Here is an 18,644-nt window from a genome sequence, read left to right as displayed (position 1 = left end):
GAATGTTTTAAGAGCATACTCGTCGCTCCAAAGGCAATACTCATCGTCACGGTGAACAAGGTTAAACAAAATCGAGGCCGAACTCCAAGGTACGTGACATGTAAGGTACCTAAACCCTAACCCTAACCCTGAGGTACGTGTAAGAAATAAGACGCTGTGCCGCTCCAGACCGCCCGCGGAAAGGCGGCACATTCGAATGGGTATGGACAAGCTTGGAGGCTGTGAACTTCGGGGGAAGTTTGTGCCAGCTAATAAAGAAACCGATCCGTTTTACAATACGTCCCCATTTGTGGGCGGCCAGCCGACCCGGTGCAGGATGCCCGGCCAGCCGATGGTGACGGCTGATGACTATGGGCTATTGCAACGTCCCAGGATCGGGTTATGCTGTTTTATGTGGAGTCTGAAATGTATCTTCCTTCTTCTTGAACTTGATGAAAACTCTTGGTATCCAAACATCCCAGTGACAAAGTCAGTTTCAGGGCGCCTTGCGCGACGGCGCAGTAGCAGTAGCAAAAGGCCTCCTTACGTATCATCTCACTTTCCTGTATTTTAAGTAAACATGGGAGAAACAAGCATCGAAATTTCCAGCAATCATGACTTCTCCCAAACAATCAGCTGCTCTATGGCCTATTTTGCTGTTTCTGGTCCAAACTAGAGACCCTCTCCCATCACAAGGAGCAGTTTTACAATCGGATTAAAGTTTACGTGGAAGTGTTTTAAGCATGAGTAATTGCTTGAATGCAAAAAAAACATAAGAAGCCTCTTAGATGATATCAAATTTAACGCCTGCGCGAATCCGTAAAAATGGCCGAGTGAGGATTCCTGCACCCTAAACCTATGGCTTTAGCCGTTGCGCACGCATTTGTTCGGCTAACCGGGTCAGCCTGGTCACCCCGGGTGGCCCGTTGGACGATCACCGCGTGGCTGGAAACCAACCCTGAATGAGCAAATAGAAGCAAGAAGACCTTGAGCTCCCGGTTTTTCGAGGCTGGGTGTTCTCAGCACAAGAACCAATAATGCTGAAGAAGTCAGGAGCACAAGGCCTTTTTGTTCAACCAAGTATAGTTCAGTTGTTGGTGACCTTAAAATATAGCTCAATTTGCGATCATTTAGCTCATACTGAAACGTGTTGAAGATGAATCACAGTTCCTATCATCTGCCGGCAAACCTTCTTTTGGCGACGAGTCGAATGAACAAGTAGTTCGATACAATGAATTATGCCGAATGTGGCCGTTTACTGTCACGTCTCGGCACGATTTGGCCGGCTCCCCTGCCTCTCCTTCGAGTGGACAGCGCCCATCTATTGTACCTCTCGTATGGGCTCCCGACGCCCCGTAAATACCGGCCGTCACCGACCAGGCCCAGCATGACCAGAGGCGCCTCCAGGAATGACACTAAGGGAGCAGCGCCTCCAGGAATGACACCAGGGGATCAGCGCGTCCAGGAAGGACGCTAGGGAAGCAGCGCCTTCAGGAATGGCGCCAGGGGATAACACCTTCAGTAATGACACCAGGGGATCAGCGCGTCAAGGAAGGACGCTAGGGGAACAGCGCGTCCTGGAACGACACCAGGGGAGCAGTGCACCCCGGCTCCCTCGGAGCTCGCGCGAATCCCGCGCAGTGTCGCCACTCCCAGTCCGCCGGCTGTCGGCCGAAATCGGACGCCGCCCGGACCGGATGCGCTGCCACCGCCCCTGCTGTCCCACATTGAGTTACTTGTTCCCCGGCGGCGGAGCTGGCGGCATAAGTAATGGCTGGCAGACTGGCCGCGCAGGGAGCACCAGGGGCGGCCCCGGAGAAGCGAGCGTGTCCGGAGGCTCGTCGGCTTGCTAACGGGCAGCAGCCCTCGCCGCCTCCGGCAGCGGCTGATCATCGGTGGGGTCAGGCATGCTGGGAGGGGGGAAGGGGGGGGGGAAAAAGGAGGTCGCTATGTCGTATTTCCTGTCTTGGAGAGGCCATGGTCCATCTAACCCATTGCCTTCCACCCTCATCCCCTAGATCCGCTTGTGGGTGTCAGCTCCGGTGAACATTTTTTGCTGCCTTTTGTGATCGAACTCTTGTAAAATCTACCACCTTTGAGCGCCCAGGTGTGACATGCAAATTAAATCAGATTTATTTCCCTACAGAGTTTTTTGTGGACGCCGCTACCAAAGTCCAGATTCTGTCGGTCTTTCAGCACCGTAAATAGCAAACTATCGTTTGTGAGGTCCCAAAAATCAGGATGGACTTTTGCTTCAATTGTACGCCAAGGTGTTCACTTATGTCAAAGTTTGAGGTTCCTAGGTCATGCCCTTCGGGTCAAATAAGATCAAATTGTGTCAAATTTCAGGACGGTCTTCAAGGGGCGCTCAGAACCTAAATAACTGCTCAAAGCAAAACGTCACATGCTCATTTAAGCTTAGTTGTTTGACCTTTTAAAGGTGATGTTGGCCAAAGTCATTCAAGACTGCTTTGAGTTTTGCATTTGAATATGCGACAAAGGTTAAGCTAGACAGTATGTTCCTAAAAACAAAATGTTTACCTGGGTCATTTTTGGTCAGTAACCTATCCTGACCATGACGAATTCCATAGAACGTGTATACTGCGGTTCCTGTCATCGACAAAATCGAAATGGGCGCCAGGATCTACCCAGTACAGCAAGCCTCAGAGCAATAACACAGGTGGGTTTTGACCTTGGTCTGACCTGCATACCTGACCGTAGGTCAATTTAACCTGTTCATTCAATTGTTGTGTTGCCCGAGAAAGTATTTTAGAAATGTATGGCTTCATCTAACACTCCGTTGTTGATTGAACGATTCCCTAGAAATTGCCTTCGCTGAAACCATGGCCTGATTTTGACTTGCCATAGGCTAACGACCTACAAGGTACGCCTAAATTGCTGATGTCAGGCGATCCGCTATTCAATTATCTACAGCTATGCAAAATTTAGCGCGGCTATGCCGCGCCGTTCGAAAACCATTTTGGCAAAACCTTTGGGAGGGGGTCATTTTGACCCCCACCCGAGCGCGTGTTAAATGTTCTAATTACCTTTAAACATCCTATCAACGCTTCAGATGCAGGCATGTCATTGTCCCCACTCTCACTTCTTATACTTGAATGCGCTGCTGTATTTTGCTGCCCTAGTGAAATCCTCTCTCCGTACAACCTATCAGCGCCAGTTTTTGGAGATGGGGCTGTTGACTATTATGGACGACAGCCAAGTTTGAATGTCAGCGCCGGTTTCACTGTCACTTGAGAACATGAACAGGATGCAAAGTTAGCGGCGCATCACCCGTCTTCGGGACGATTCGCGTAGTGTGGTGTCTGTTACGTGTTTGAATAACACCGGAGGATGCTGATAGGAAGATGGCAACAGTGGTTTTCGGATGCAGACTTTGTGCTTGGCCTCGCACGGTGTCTGAATCGGCTCTGGAGTCAACCAAATTTGCGATGGATCGTTGCGGAATAACTTGGTTTGGTATTCTCGTATTGGCCGGCGTCGGTTACGGCCAACCAAATCATCGATGTGTTGACGTAGTCTTAATAGTAAGCATAAAGCAATGGGGTCTATTGTGGTTTGGCATACTGCGTGCACTAAATGTATCACGGCCGTAAACGAGTGCATCATTATCAATGTGCATGTCCTCGTCAGACTTTTCTTGAAGCCAATAGAGTGTGTGTACCTTTTTGCCCTGGAATCGGTTGTATGGGTTGATTGCAAGCTGGATTTCTGGCCTTAGCCAACAGTCATTTTCCGCAGGGAAACCGAATTGATTACCTGTTGAGGCAAATACCTAGGTGATGTTTCAAGGTCGCATAAGAATAGGCAATTATCATACGCATCTTGCAGCGTAGCATTGCCCCCGGAGAGATGCCCTGTGGCCTTGCCAAAAAAGTGTTAAAAATGCATATATATATATATATATATATATATATATATATATATATATATGTGTGTATATATATATATATATATATATATATATATATATATATATTGACATATCGTTGTGTTGTTATTGTTTGAGATGCATAGATAAGGGATATATGTATGAAATATTTGCATGAATATAAAGAGCCTTAGTTTTGCCAATGATGGATGTCTGAGCGGGATTTTTTAAGAAACTTGTCCTGCGGTATCCCACTGTTGGCGGCGGGCGAGATTTTGGGGTCTCAAAAGGCGGCAACTCTATCCCAAATCTGTTCGTTTCTTAAAGATCACAATGTCCAGGCCCAGTTCGAGGCCCACATAGTACTCAGCTTCCCCAATGGCACGGGTGGGGCCGAGCAGCTCGCTCGCTCTTTCCGCCTGGGTGTTAACACTGTGTCTCAACACCAGATCCAGCGATTTTGACTAAGACGTCACCACCAGAACAGCGTGTATTCCATCCGTTCGAGAAATCAGATATGGAATACGCCGACTCGGAAGACGTCATGAGTCTCGCTGGGCCTCTTTGCTCACGCGAGCTCATATAGCTCGTACTACATGCCTCGCTAAACCCCTTGCTGGAGGCCTCATCCAGCGGGGCTTTAATGGCATAACGAATGCAGATGTTTAGGAACAGTCACAAGTAATCAGGCGATGTCTTAAAAGATCCAAAAGTGATGGGAAAAGCTTGAGCTGCGCGTGTCAGCGGTGTTGAACACCATAGTCAAGCCCTGCCAGGTGGCATCTCGTGAGTCTGCAGCGTCACCATCAATCGCATGCTGTTTTTACCTTGCACCATGGCAATGCACTGGCTGGGACGACTTCTATTGCAATTTTACATTCAAGGCGACTCGTTTGCAATTAATCAGAGAGGACTGAGAAAACAACGTGGAAAAGGACATGTGCCGAAGGGGCGATACTCCGTTATTTTAAGTCAGAGCAACGTCAAATAAAGAAACAACGTATCAGACACGAGCATATGAACTCAAGGTCTTTTTAATTTATGCATTATATATATATATATATATATATATATATATATATATATATACATATATAAATGCATCATTTTTATTGCTAGCCTGCCTTAATAATTTTCAGCGAGCTTTGCGCGAAACCTATCGCCCAGTGCCTACGTTGCCTGAAACATGGCGGAACAATTCCCGCATCCAGAAACTCAGTGATGAAACAAATCAAATGAATGATAGGCTGGTCACCAAAACATACTACAGGCGATAAACGGTGTAACAATCAGTCAGATAAGCCTTATGCTTGTATAATTATATTGCAAACAAGAACGAACAATGCTAGCTATGCTCAGAAGTGCGCTTCAAACCATACATACCATAAATAATTGGTATTTAGCGTGAACTTTCGGAGGACCGACGCGCCAAATATGAGGTTAATTCATCAAAAACAAGGGTTAAATAGGCGAACAACAGCTTCTTCGCCATCTTAATGATGTCCACGGGCCGTTTACTCGCTCATGTTTGATCTGCCTTTGATGGTGGCCGACCTAAGAGCGCCGCTAACGGCAGCCCGTGGGGACGTAAGGGCGGTGCCGGCACCTCTGAGCCGGCCCCGGCGCCGGGACCGGACCGGGCCGCCGGACGCAGCCCAGGCGCTGCTGTTTGGCGGCGCGACGCCTCTGAGCCGGCCCCGGGCGCCGGGACCGGACCGGGCCGCCGGACGCAGCCCAGGCGCTGCTGTTTGGCGGCGCGACGCCTCTGAGCCGGCCCCGGGCGCCGGGACCGGACCGGGCCGCCGGATGCAGCCCAGGCGCCGCTGCTTGGCGGCGCGGTGCCTCTGAGCCGGCCCCGGCGCCGAGACCGGACCGGGCCGCCGGACGCAGCCCAGGCGCCGCTGCTTGGCGGCGCGACGCCTCTGAGCCGGCCCCGGTGCCGGGACCGGACCGGGCCGCCGGACGCAGCCCAGGCGCCGCTGCTTGACGGCGCGACGCCTCGTCGGGGGGTAGATTAATGGGCGCTGGGTCATTACATCAGCTCCCACCGGGGCTGCCCGGTCGGCCTGCTCACGCCTCGCCGCTGTGTTTGTGCAGTCGGGGAGCAAGCTCGATGCTTCCCAGGGCACGCAGCGGCGTAATGCACTCGTCTGGGCTGTCTTCAGGGGCTGCGACGGGTTTGCTCTCTTGCCGAGTTTGTGCCTGCACACTGAGCGTTGTAATGGTTGTATTGCACCCCATCTCCTCGTTTGCGTTTGTTCCGTTTCATAAAAACTGTCTTGAAGTAAATAGCAGGATCGTGGACCTTGAAATTATCAAATGCAGATACTTCGTATGCGGTCCGAAAGACAAAGTTACCAGACAAAGGGTTCGCTGCGTTTCTGACAGCAGTGTTGAGATGAGGCCTAATAATGAAAGGGTGCTCTGAAGAGCCATTGCTGAGAGATCATGCAAGCATAAATCAGGATCGTATTCTGATGTGGTTGGTTTATGCCGACCGTCAGTTAGAAATGGTGGCATGGATGGTCACCTTCAGCCTCTGCGCGATGGATGCCTTCGCAGATTTTCTGTACCCAGCTCGTTCGCTATCCGTTCCGGTGTCCATCGGTTCTCGACATTTTTGCTTGACGTTTTGTAATATGGCACACGCTTTTGGTTCTTAATAACAGAAGCCACATTTGTCATGTCGTGCCTATCTTTACGACATCGCCACGGGTCCCTACATGTGCCTCTACTGCTGTCAGCTGTCCTTTCAAGGTTGTATTTTTTCAGTTGTATTTCTTTCGTAAATGTCTCCCGGATATCAATGGGCTTACCCGCTCGTGAAGACGTTTTCTGGACGTGCTTCCTAGAAACATATTCAATTCATGGAAGGCACAGGGGCTGTCCAATGCCAGCCGATGGACCCCTTCCGTCCGCGTCAACCAGCGCACCTGTCCACAGAGTACCCCAGGCCCTGTGTGTGTGTTACCGCGTGCTCGCTGATGGAGCAGGGGGTGGCGGCGATCTCCGGGCCACAGAGTACCCCAGGCCCTGTGTGTGTGTTCCAGCGTGCTCGCTTATGGAGCAGGGTTTGGCGGCGATCTCCGAGCCACAGAGTACCCCAGGCCCTGTGTGTGTGTTCCAGCGTGCTCGCTGATGGAGCAGGGTTTGGCGGCGATCTCCGGGCCACAGAGTACCCCAGGCCCTGTGTGTGTGTTCCAGCGTGCTCGCTGATGGAGCAGGGTTTGGCGGCGATCTCCGGGCCACAGAGTACCCCAGGCCCTGTGTGTGTGTTACCGCGTGCTCGCTGATGGAGCAGGGTTTGGCGGCGATCTCCGGGCCACAGAGTACCCCAGGCCCTGTGTGTGTGTTCCAGCGTGCTCGCTTATGAAGCAGGGTTTGGCGGCGATCTCCGGGCCACAGAGTACCCCAGGCCCTGTGTGTGTGTGCCAGCGTGCTCGCTTATGAAGCAGGGGTTGCGGCGATCTTCGATCTGTGGCGGGCCAGAGTATCGCAGGCCCTGCGCGTGTTCCAGTGTGCTCGCTGATGGAGCAGGGGGTGGCGGCGATCTTCGGGCCACAGACGCCCTCGACATCCGCCCACGTGCAGAGCATCTGTGACGCCATGGAGATGCCGCACGTGGAGACGCGCTGGGACTACCGGCTCAAGAGGGACGACTACTCGGTCAACATCCATCCTCATCCCACTACGCTCAGCAAGGTAGGAGTGGCGGCTCCGGGTGACGCCGGGTGACGTTCTCTCAAACCACACCAAGTCTGGGAGGGCACCGGCTTGCCCCACGTGGTGATGGAGGCGTAAAAGCCATCAGCCTTTCGAATTCCCGGTGGGGTTTCGAAAGGCAAGTAATAACCGGGTGCATGCCCGAGTGCGCGTTTACTGGCCTTCGTTCGCCATATCCTCGCGTTTACTGGTTCTGCGTTCGCTACATCCTCGCGTTTACTGGTTCTGCGTTCGCCATATCCTCGCGTTCACCAGTTCTCCGTTCGCCATCTCGTCCCGTCCCAAGTCACCCAGCTCCAGTTGAGATGGCTCGCCCAGCTTGCCCTGCCCTGATGGCGAAAGCTCCCCGGCCTGACGCCCAGAGCTCTCCAGCGACGACCCCCGGCTGCCGGGGATGACGCGACCCTGATGTTTTGCGGCGGCGGTAAATCTCGTGTGAGGCCATTTATCTCCCGGCATCCGCGGCTCCAATTCCGCGTTACTGCTCCATTTAGGAGCCCATTAATGATTATCAAGGTGAAAGGCCGCAAACCGACGCCAAAGAGGAGGCCCCGGGATAGCAGAAGCTGCTGACGCTCCCCGCATATCTCTGCATGGTCACGCAGAGCAGGGGCTGTGATGGACGTCTGGGACTTGACTGATAAGCGCTTATTTTGATGGGCTTTAGCGAGCATTGAAGCTGTGACACAAAGCCAGCTAACCAGCGTCAGGAACCTCTGCTTCGCCGTCCTACGGGCGTGGTGCAATACACGGCGCCTACAAGGTGGTCGCATGGCCACGTGGAAACACCTTAACTTGTAATAGGTCGTTGTTAACTCATCACCGAGTTTTGTCCATCGGTTTGTTACGAAACATTTGGTGAATGATGATAAAGCTGGTTTACCTTAGTTTGAGAATTTAGGGCTATTTTCACTTGACGTAAAATTTCAACTTATTACCGAGTCAACTGACCATCGAAATGTAATATTGTCCAAGGCGAATGCAGCATGCAAATTCGGTAATTCCGTGTGTTGCGACGCATCCTTTTTATAATTAGTATGAGCACCGCACGATTTTGTTGAGTGAATCTAGGTACCTGACGACGCATTATTGATTTTATCAATGCTGTTTGCTGCGCATGGCTTATCTGTTCTCAAGGGAAGTTAAGGCATTTTCATGTCGACATGAATCCATCACATGGGATCGTTATACCTTTCGACAACAGGTACATATGAAGCAAATGCATGGCATCATACACCGAAGTGATAAACAGATGCCACTAGTGACTCATGTTTCATCGAGCCCATCGTCACGCCGGACCAAGCAGTCATAATCTCCCCAAAAAGCTAGCAGTTGTTTACAGTGCATCAGTGTTATTTTTCGGGATGGTGGTTGTAAGTGCAAGATCATTCGAGCCCAAGGCCGTGGCATGCCGCTGGGTGACTTCAGATGACTCCGGATTCCCACTGGAAGTGAATGGTGACCTGCCGCGACTTAAGCATCAGTATTACTTAATGGACATATTCGGCAAAAAGAGTTGGCTAAAAATGATCCTTTGCAAGTCGTAGATCACACACTGACCTACTGCCTTGCGATTTTACCTTCAAAGCAGTCGCTTGTGCTGTGGAACTGGAAGCGGAGGAGAGGCGCACAATCGACCACCTGCGGCACGGAAGTTGGAAAGCCTCCGTACCAGGCGAAGGTTAAAACGGCAGTTCTCGAGGCGTCTTGCGCTCTCCGTTTGCTGGGGCGAGACTTGAGCGTTTCTCTTGATGGCTCAAAAATGATCAACAGTCCGCTCTCGTGGCCTAGTGGGAAAAGGCATCTGGTTGCCACGTCGCTCGTGGCGGGGGAGAGTTTGTGTCGTCTCACGCTCTCGCTAATGACTTGCCTCCGACTACGATGGCCGGCGGCCGGTGGCAGCAGCCGCGCTGGGTCAGATGAAATCAGAGGGCGGGACGAAGCACGCTGAGCATTGTTGCATGCTCAACTTTGGACCAAAATGATACCGTTGAACGAGGATTTCACGATCGGATGTCGTGACCTGGGTTCACACAAACATCAAGTAACGTGTGGTATGATTCCAGAAATGCATTCAATCAAAAAGGTTCAAAATATATTCAAAAAAGATAGGCTGGGCCAATCTTAAAGAAGATCTCATCAATCCCATTTTTTGCTCACATTATATAACACTTATTCGTCTTTTTTTGCACCACGATCAGTGAAATTTTTGTGAAACACATGGGATTCGAACATGGCTGTGGTGATCCCATGTCCGACGCGCTGCAGTCGTGTGCCGCCCTCCGCCTGGGTGTGCTCCATCAGTCCTCGGTCGTCACCCGCCACTCTCCCCGGCAGGCGTACGTATCCCTGACCCAGCACTGGGGCTGGAAGACCTTCACCATCATCTACGAGGACATCGACGGTCTGGTTCGTCTTCAGGAGTTGCTCAAGGCTCCTTCCTCTTCCCACTTCAAGATCACCATTCGCCAGCTGCCCCCCGACTCTTCCGACTACAGGTCAGCGCGGGATCGCCAGATCAGGTCACCGGGCCAGCTGTCGGGTCACTGGTCGAGATCACTTGGTCAGATATCTGGTCACTGGCTCAGACCGCCTGTTCGGGCCAGTGACTCAGGTTCTCGTGCCGCCTGTGACTCAGGTCGCCGATCTGCGTCACAAGGTCAGACACGAGGTCACTGTTTCAGACCGGACGCCGAGTCACTCATACACGTCACCGGGTCACTGGATCAGATCACAGCGGGTCACTGATAGGCGTCACCGGCGCATTGACATGAGCCAGATCCGTTGACTGTATTGCACGGAGCGAATGTCGCGCGATGTATCATGTTCATGATGCCTCCTCACCCCCAGTGTCAAGGTGTTCATTGCTACACATGCCATCATTCAGTGATTTTTGAACGATTCCCTGCTCTTTCTGCTCAATGATAAACACACGTCCAATGTAGTATAACCTTCTCTGACGCAGATGTCGGAGCCATGAATCGAAAATAGCCTTTCTCTCAGAGATGTGTAAAGTGGCCAGAAACCGCAAATCTTTATGACGCATGAAAATGAATTGGGTGATTATTTCGGGATTTTTTACAAAATGGCGGCCTTGATGACCAGTGCCAAAGCAAGCAGCTACAACTCAAGCACACAAAATGGCGGTCTGCTAGGCAAACAGCCGCAGCGCAAGCACACATAATGAGCAAGCTCCGCCTTGCGATGTGTTTGTGGGAGGCCGACTGACTTTGCATCGACCGCCAGTATCAAAATGCATGTTTGGCAAAAGCTTGGAACATCTGCAAAATAAGTGCAGACTTTGAATTTTTACGCCACTGCCCACTGGATTGCCCAAAAGATCATCAGTCTCACTGTTCATCTGGCCCATCAGACTCACTGTCCATCGGGCAATCAGACTGACCGCCTATCTGACGATCAGACTGACTGTCCATCAGATCATCATACTGACTGTCCATCAGCCCATCAGGCTGATTGTCCATCAGCCCATCAGACTGATTGGCAATCAGACCATCAAACGGATTGCTCACCAGACCTGTGTACTAAAGCGCGGCTGGCGCGGGAGGGGCTCGAGAGTATGTCATCAAACGCACAGCGCTACGCCGACATTGTTTGCTTAATGCACAATGAGTTCAGGCTCTTCAGATCCCCCTCGTGACTAACGAACAGAAGGGCTGAAAAGCAACCTGCTGATGTTTCGCTCATAATGACGAGGGAAGACTGAACATTTTTTCTCAGAAGTCGGAAGAAGTGTAGCGGACAGACGGAAAATATTTGCAGACCGTTCTTCTCTCAATTCCGGGGCGAGGTCTGGCTATTCATTAGTCAGCTGGTAATTTTGCAGTTCCGCGAACATAAACCTTTTTTAACAGTTCCTTTGTTTTTCGTCTGGTATAGCATGAGTAGAGCAAATGATATGAATGAATTCATGGCACTGCTTTGACGGACAAGGTGCTGTCGAAAGAGTAGGCTATCTACGGAAGGGCAAGGGTACCAAAGCTCCCGTCAGAAGTAAGGGAGACAAAGATCTCTTAAATTTGTTCTGGAGCAACTTTTGAACCCCTTATTTTGTATCCGGAAATTCCTAGCAGCATGGAGACCTAATGTTCGATACATCACGACGGATGGCAGCTTTCTCGGTGTTGCGTCTGTCGCATTTCTCCCTTAGGTGCCCAGCAACATGTACTTGCAGCAGAATATGGTTTTCAAGTAACGTTCACTAATGATTCAGGTACTTACTAGAATTTATGAGAATGAAACTCATATTTGTAACATTTATGGGAAACTATCTGCAACGTATGACCTGATTTGCTCTGCTCTAATTGGACGCCAGTGTCTTGCGCTCGAGGGCCGCTGGGGTGCCAGATCGAGCGGAGCGCTAAGACTGCTGGAGGAGTGGGGGGGGGGGGGGCTGGCCGGTGTGTTACCATGCGCTGTCTGTTGGTATTTTGGAAATATGTTGGATATGGGGACCAATATTCTGACGCAATGTCACGGTAACTAAGCATAGTTGTTTGCTTGTTTGTACTATAAGTGTATGGGGAATGGGCTTATGCGGACTTGGCCTGATTATGATTCGATGTCACGGATCGTATCCATTGATGGAGTCCTTTCAACAGTCTTGGTAACGGTCGGCCAGAAATGTATGTCGCTGCTTACCACGCTGCCGTAGCGCACAGCCCTGGCGTTAAAATAAATGCCTCGATCTTCCATTTTTTACCCCGTTGGCTTCTCGTAACTCCTGAAAGGCTACTTGCACCGCTACGTGTTCTGACCTAGTTCTACGTGTTCTGATCTAGTTCTACTTGTTCTGGTCTAGTTCTACGTGTTCTGATCTAGTTCTACCTGTTGTGATCTGGTTCTACGTGTTCTGATTTCGTTCTACGTGTTCTGATCTAGTTCTACATGGGATTTTCAATGCCGATTTCTGCTTAGCTCGGACGTGTTGAGCTGTTGGATAGCAGGGCACCCGTGAGCCGCTCGGCCGGCGCATGTGACATAAAGCTCGTCTGGTGAGAGTTCAGCCTCACCGGACGGGGGAGAGCCGCAGCTCCTATTCTTGATTTCAGTCTCACCGGATGTGGGAGGGCCGCAGCTCCTATTCTTGAGTTCAGTCTCACCGGACGGGGGAGAGCTGCAGCTCCTATTCTTGAGTTCAGTCTTACCGAACGTGGAGGGCCACAGCTCCTATTCTTGAGTTCAGTCTCACCTGACGGGGGAGAGCCGCAGCTCCTATTCTTGAGTTCAGTCTCACCGGACGGGGGAGACCCGCATGTTCTATTCTTGAGTTCAGTCTCACCGGACGGGGGAGAGCCGCATCTCCTATTCTTGAGTTCGGTCTCACCGGACGGGGGAGAGCCGCAGCTCCTATTCTGGAGTTCGATCTCACCGGACGGGGGAGACCCGCATGTTCTACTCTTGAATTCAGTCTCACCGGATGGGGAGGGCCGCAGCTCCCATTCTTGAGTTCAGTCTCACCGGACGTGGGAGGGCCGCAGCTCCTATTCTTGAGTTCAGTCTCACCGAAAGGGGAGAGCCGCAGCTCCTATCCTTGAGTTCAGTCTCACCGGACGAGGGAGAGCCGCAGCTACTATTATTGAATTCAGTCTCACCTGACGGGGGAGAGCCGTATGTTCTATTCTTGAGTTCAGTCTCACCGGACGGGGGAGAGCCGTATGTTATATTCTTGAGTTCAGTCTCACCGGACGGGGAGGGCCGCAGCTTCTATTCTTGAGTGCCGGCGGAGTGTCAGTGCCGGTGGTTTTGTCGACACCGTAGCCCCCTCCTCCGCCGCCAAGCACCCTATGAAGAAGGCGTTTGCCGTCCGGACACGGGCTGTGCGTCCCCGAGTGCTGATAGACGGCGCCGGCGGAGACAGTTCCGCCCGGAACGCATCAGTCACAAGGCCGGAGATGACTGGCTCTCAGCCGGCACGGCCGCCCCAGCTAGCTTGATGCCCCAGCTAGTCTGACGCCCTAGCTGGTCTGACGCCCCGGCTGGTCTGACGCCCCAGCTGGTCTGACGGTTTGACGCCCCAACTGGTCTGACGCCCCTGCTGGTCTGACGCCCCACCTGGTCTGACGCCCCAGCTGATCTGACGTCCGGCTGGTCTGACGCCCAGGCTGGTCTGACGCCCCAGCCGAGAGAGTATGCCAGCCGTCTTGAGGCCCAAATTGCCGTAACCCGCCCCCCCCCCCCCTCCGCCTTCGCTCTAGCAACTTCGCCGGCGCAGGCCAACCACCGCAGTGACTGTGCCGCCGGGAGAAGGAGAGCCGGCACCAGGCTGGGGTGGTGGTGGACAGACGGCACACGCATGGTAATAATGACACACAGCTGACACCAGGCTGTGGTGGTGGTACACAGATGGCACCGGGCCGGTGGTGACGGCCCGCAGACGGCCCCGGCCCGGGGGTGGTGGTACACCAGCCGCACTAGGCCGCCGGAGACCGTCACGGGTCACTGCAGAGATCAGCGGCGCCGTGCGGAGCGTCGTCTGTCGGGCTGGTGCGGATCCTGACCGTAATGGTGGCTGTAATGTAACGCCCGTCCCTCCTCCAGCCGCCACTAATGGACGGCGAATGGAGGGAGAGGGGACGCACGGTCGCGCACCGGCGACAAACGCACGCTCTGGCCCCATTCCAGGCCGCTACTCAAGCGGATCAAGAAGAGCGGAAGCACCAAGATAGTGCTGGACTGTCGCTTGTCGCTGCTGCGGCCGCTGCTGGAACAGGCGCAGGAGATCGGCATGATGAACCAGTACTTCAGCTACCTTCTCACCTCACTGGTCAGACGCCAGGCCTCGTCACAGCCGTGCATCCCCGACGTGTGACGAGAGCATTTGTGGCCATCCATTAGTAACAGTGCACCTCTGCTTTCGTCCAAAATAATATTTTTTTTTAATCTGCTGGCGTTTTAAGATGGTTAAGTTGTATGTGCACCTAGGCGGTAGGTATGGAGAGACGCATCATCAAGTCACCATTCACCAACCCGTAAACCAGGACATAACTTTGCACGTGATTTAGTTTTCCATGGTTAATTGAGTAGCCTTGTTTTTTACGGCCGACTTCAGTGGTGTGCTGTGCACTTTGCTCGGCCTGTCACAGCATCAGAATATGGATGTGACTCGCGCTTCTCGCACCGATGTCCCATCCCATGTGGGCCACAGGTCGCAGCGGTCACCGGTGTCACTGATCACTCGATGTGGGCCACAGGTCGCAGCGGTCACCGGTGTCACCGATCACCCGATGTGGGCTACAGGTTGCAGTGGTCACCGATGTTGCCAGTGTCACTTATGCCCCTATGTGGGCTACAAGTCCGCAGACACGACGCCCGCGGCGACATTTGTCTCGCCGGCCGCCAGCCGGCGAACGCGAGATACTGATGGCGCGGACTTTCTTGCTGGCCGTGGTCCGGCTGGTCCGGACGCGGATTTTTCTGCCGAACGTGGACCGGCTGGTCCGGACGCGGACTTCTCTGCCGAAGGTGGTCCGGCTGGTCCGGACGCCGCCAGCCGGTGCCCCAGCGACGCGATGTGCGCCTACCCCGGCGAGCCCCTTCGTGCCATTGGCCAAGCGTCTGTCAGGGCCAAGTGCACCGCGCCCCCTCGCTCAAAATGCTGATTGACGGGGGCCGGGGGAGACCGCACTGACCCGCCTCCGTGATGTGCCAGCGCTGTCGCCGTCCGAGCCAGATCAATTCGTCGCGGTCAGCGCCCATCGGTGTCCTGGGCTATCGGCGCATCTGGCACGACGCTCATGACAAATTACCTTGGGAGTCGGACCTTCCCCGTATTCATGTGATTGAGAATGATTTGAGAATGATAATCATGATTTATGAGAAAATTAATGCATTTTGGCTACGTCGTCCATACATTCGTTTAGACTATGTCTTGTGTTCTCGAGGCGGCGTATCTGAGACACACACAAGTCCCACATCGAGCATGCTACGCTCCTCATGCAGCTTACCTGTACACTTAAATAACGCTTCCGAAGCAAACCTGCTCGCTTTCACACAACCCGTACCACACACTCGCCGGTGTTCACACGCTCTCAGCGTGCAACGCCGTCTGTTTCGCAGGACGTGCACACAGTGGACCTGGACGACTTCCGCTACCTGGGTACCAACATCACGGCCCTGCGGCTGGTGGACCCGGACCAGCCGACGGCGTCCCAGGTGCTGCGCCACTGGCAGGCGGCGCCGCTGGCGGCCGGTCGCGCCGGCTGGCCGGCCGGCCTGCCCATCGAGGAGCTCACCCGCTCCCAGGTGAGACGCCGGTGCGGTCACGGGCCGGCCGCGCTCGGCGACGGGTGTGGCACACGCCGACCGCACAGGGTTGCTAGTGGCGACGGGTGTGGGACACGCCGGCCGCACAGGGTTGCTAGTGGCGACGGGTGTGGGACACGCCGGCCGTACAGGGTTGCTAGTGGCGACGGGTGTGGGACACGCCGGCCGTACAGGGCTGCTAGTGGCGACGGGTGTGGGACACGCCGGCCGTACAGGGTTGCTAGTGGCGACGGGTGTGGGACACGCCGGCCGTACAGGGCTGCTAGTGGCGACGGGTGTGGGACACGCCGGCCGTACAGGGTTGCTAGTGGCGACGGGTGTGGGACACGCCGGCCGTACAGGGTTGCTAGTGGCGATTATTGCTGGACACGGCGGCCGTACAGGGCTGCTAGTGGCGACGGATATGGGACACGCCGGCCGTACAGGGCTGCTAGGGGCGATTATTGTTGGACACGCCGGCCGTACAGGGCTGCTAGGGGCGATTATTGTTGGACACGCCGGCCGTACAGGGCTGCCAGTGGCGATGGTTGTTGGACACGCCGGCTGTACAGGGCTGCTAGTGGCGATTATTGTTGGACACGGTGGCCGTACAGGGCTGCTAGTGGTGACAGGTGTGGGACACGCCGGCCGTACAGGGCTGCTGGTGGCGACGGGTGTGGGACACGCCGGCCGTACAGGGCTGTTGGTGGCGACGGGTGTGGGACACGCCGGCCGTACAGGGCTGCTGGTGGCGACGGGTGTGGGACACGCCGGCCGTACAGGGCTGCTGGTGGCGACGGGTGTGGGACACGGCGGTTGCTCGCGTGTGACGTCAGCTGGGGCGGCGCCGCCGATTTTTAGTTGGGGGCAGGATTTTGCGGGGGCCTCCTGGACAACAAGCGGCCTCCTCACAGCGGAACCTTTAGAGCAGTGTTGTATTCAAGGGGCAGGAGCACCAAGGTCTGGTGACAACAGAATTGGGGCCTTCTGATTATCCAGTAAAAGGTCTCGCTGTCCTAAGACATGGACATCTATTCCAGAAAGGAGCTTCCTGATGCATTGAGGAGCATCCTAATCCAGAGCAGGATGCATTCGATTCACGAATCAGACCTTCGAATCTAGCAAGGGAGCCACGTTATTCCTAAACAAGGGTCTAACATCCTAACATCGGGTCTATTTAGCAAGAGCATAGGCTACCTTATTAATGCAGATAGCTTCATGATCCAGAAAACGGTCCTCTTGATGCAAACAAGGGTCTTCCGAGCTCGATGGATCACTCTCTAGCTTAGATATAGGGGCCTCCTTGATCTAAACTTCGGTGATATGCGGTTCGTCGTAATGCCTTGGTCTTGAGAAAATAGGCCTCCCAAGAAATTTGAGCGGGCAAAAACATACTCACATCTGCCCTACACGTTTTCTGGGTGACCCGTAAAACGGTTAAAATCAAGCAATTAACCCACGCGTTTGGAATTCTTGTAAACGAGCAATTATACACTGCAATCAGACATTAACGACTCAGACTAATTGTTGAGCTACGAATTGCGATCTTTAGCTTTGACCAATCCCCTGCAGACCCACTCTACGCTTATATGCGAAATAATGCCATTTTTTTCGGCAGGATCTGTTAAACGGCGACAAATATGTAAACTTCTCCAGTATTGTGGTAAGTATTTCCTCCTTGCGTTCCACATTCTACTATCTAAATGAACCGCCGCTTCAGCAGTTTCTGTTTCGGTGCACCGGCTGCGACTGAGTTTGGTGTTCCAATACATTCCAATAGTAACGTATTATGGCTTTTATACAAATGCTGTTGTGATCGCTTCTTGCTGTATTCAGATGCTTCTCGGTATGGCGTGATCCTTTCAACTGCGCTTGCGTGTTGCACATAAATGAAGCGTGTTGCTTTGCTTGTGAGCGGGCTACAGCAGTTCATTCTCGGCAAGGCTGTTCTCGCCACCGCCAGCTGTCAGTTTGCCGTGCGCTACAGATGTCACTTGACCCGCGTGTCCGACAGACGGGCACGACGTTGATGTCCGGCGCTGATGTGTCCGGCAGACACGCACGGCGCTGGTGCATGATGCCGGCGATGCATGACGCTCAGTTGTCTGGCGGACGGACACAGGGCTGATGTGCGCCACCAGTGATGGCTGATGCTTAAAACGGACAGACGTCACCGGCGCCAGCGGTGCGGACACAAGATCGATGTGTAACGCTGACGGCAGACGGACATGCACTGACGCATACCGTGACGTACGACCGTGCGATGCGTGTCCCGACGTACGGTCGTGCGATGCGTGTGTACCCGGAATACGGACACGAACTCGGCGTTGATGTTTGACGCTGACGTGCCCGGCATTTGGCCACGACCCTGACGTGCGGCTCTGATGTGTCCGGCAGACGGACACGGCGCTGATGTATGACGCCGTGCACGTGTTCGCGCGCGCGTTGCACCAGTACGACCAGGCGCTGACGGTGCGACCGCTCAGCTGCCAGGCGGAGGACAGCTGGGCCGAGGGCAACACGCTCGTCAACTTCATCAAGCTGGTCTGTGGCGCGGCGTTCTGGGAGGAGCAGTGGTGTGTTCGCCACCGGGGGGACTAGGAATGTGTTCGGCGTTGGGAGGAGTGGGGTGTGTTCGACGCTGGGAAGAATAGGGATGTGCTTGGCGCTGGGAAGAGTAGGGATGTGTTTGGCGCTGGGAGGAGTAGGGTGTGTTCGGCGTTGGGAGGAGGAGTGTGTTCGACACTGGGAGGAGCAGGAGCGTGTTCTCCGTTGGGAGGAGCAGGGTTAC

The 18,644-nt window shown here is 53.8% G+C and overlaps 1 protein-coding gene across 1 annotated transcript in view; it reads left to right on the top strand.

Moving 5' to 3' along the window:
* The window catches only part of KaiR1D (Kainate-type ionotropic glutamate receptor subunit 1D), a gene marked incomplete at its 3' end in the record, with an annotated part of 41,860 nt that overhangs the window by 3,499 nt on the left and 19,717 nt on the right, over positions 1–18,644 (top strand). The window contains exons 2-6 of the mRNA XM_037226557.1: positions 7,386–7,570; positions 9,929–10,089; positions 14,234–14,375; positions 15,668–15,853; positions 18,251–18,401. Of these exons, the coding sequence (XP_037082452.1) occupies positions 7,386–7,570; positions 9,929–10,089; positions 14,234–14,375; positions 15,668–15,853; positions 18,251–18,401 (825 nt within the window). The remainder of the gene's footprint in view (positions 1–7,385; positions 7,571–9,928; positions 10,090–14,233; positions 14,376–15,667; positions 15,854–18,250; positions 18,402–18,644) is intronic.

The sequence above is a fragment of the Pollicipes pollicipes genome, unplaced genomic scaffold, assembly GCF_011947565.3.
Source record: "Pollicipes pollicipes isolate AB1234 unplaced genomic scaffold, Ppol_2.1 Scaffold_5724;HRSCAF=6776_pilon_pilon_pilon, whole genome shotgun sequence".
NCBI classification, from domain to species: Eukaryota; Metazoa; Arthropoda; class Thecostraca; order Pollicipedomorpha; family Pollicipedidae; genus Pollicipes; species Pollicipes pollicipes.
The sequence above is the reverse complement of the archived record's forward strand: the minus strand, read 5'-3'. Positions and strand labels throughout refer to the sequence as shown.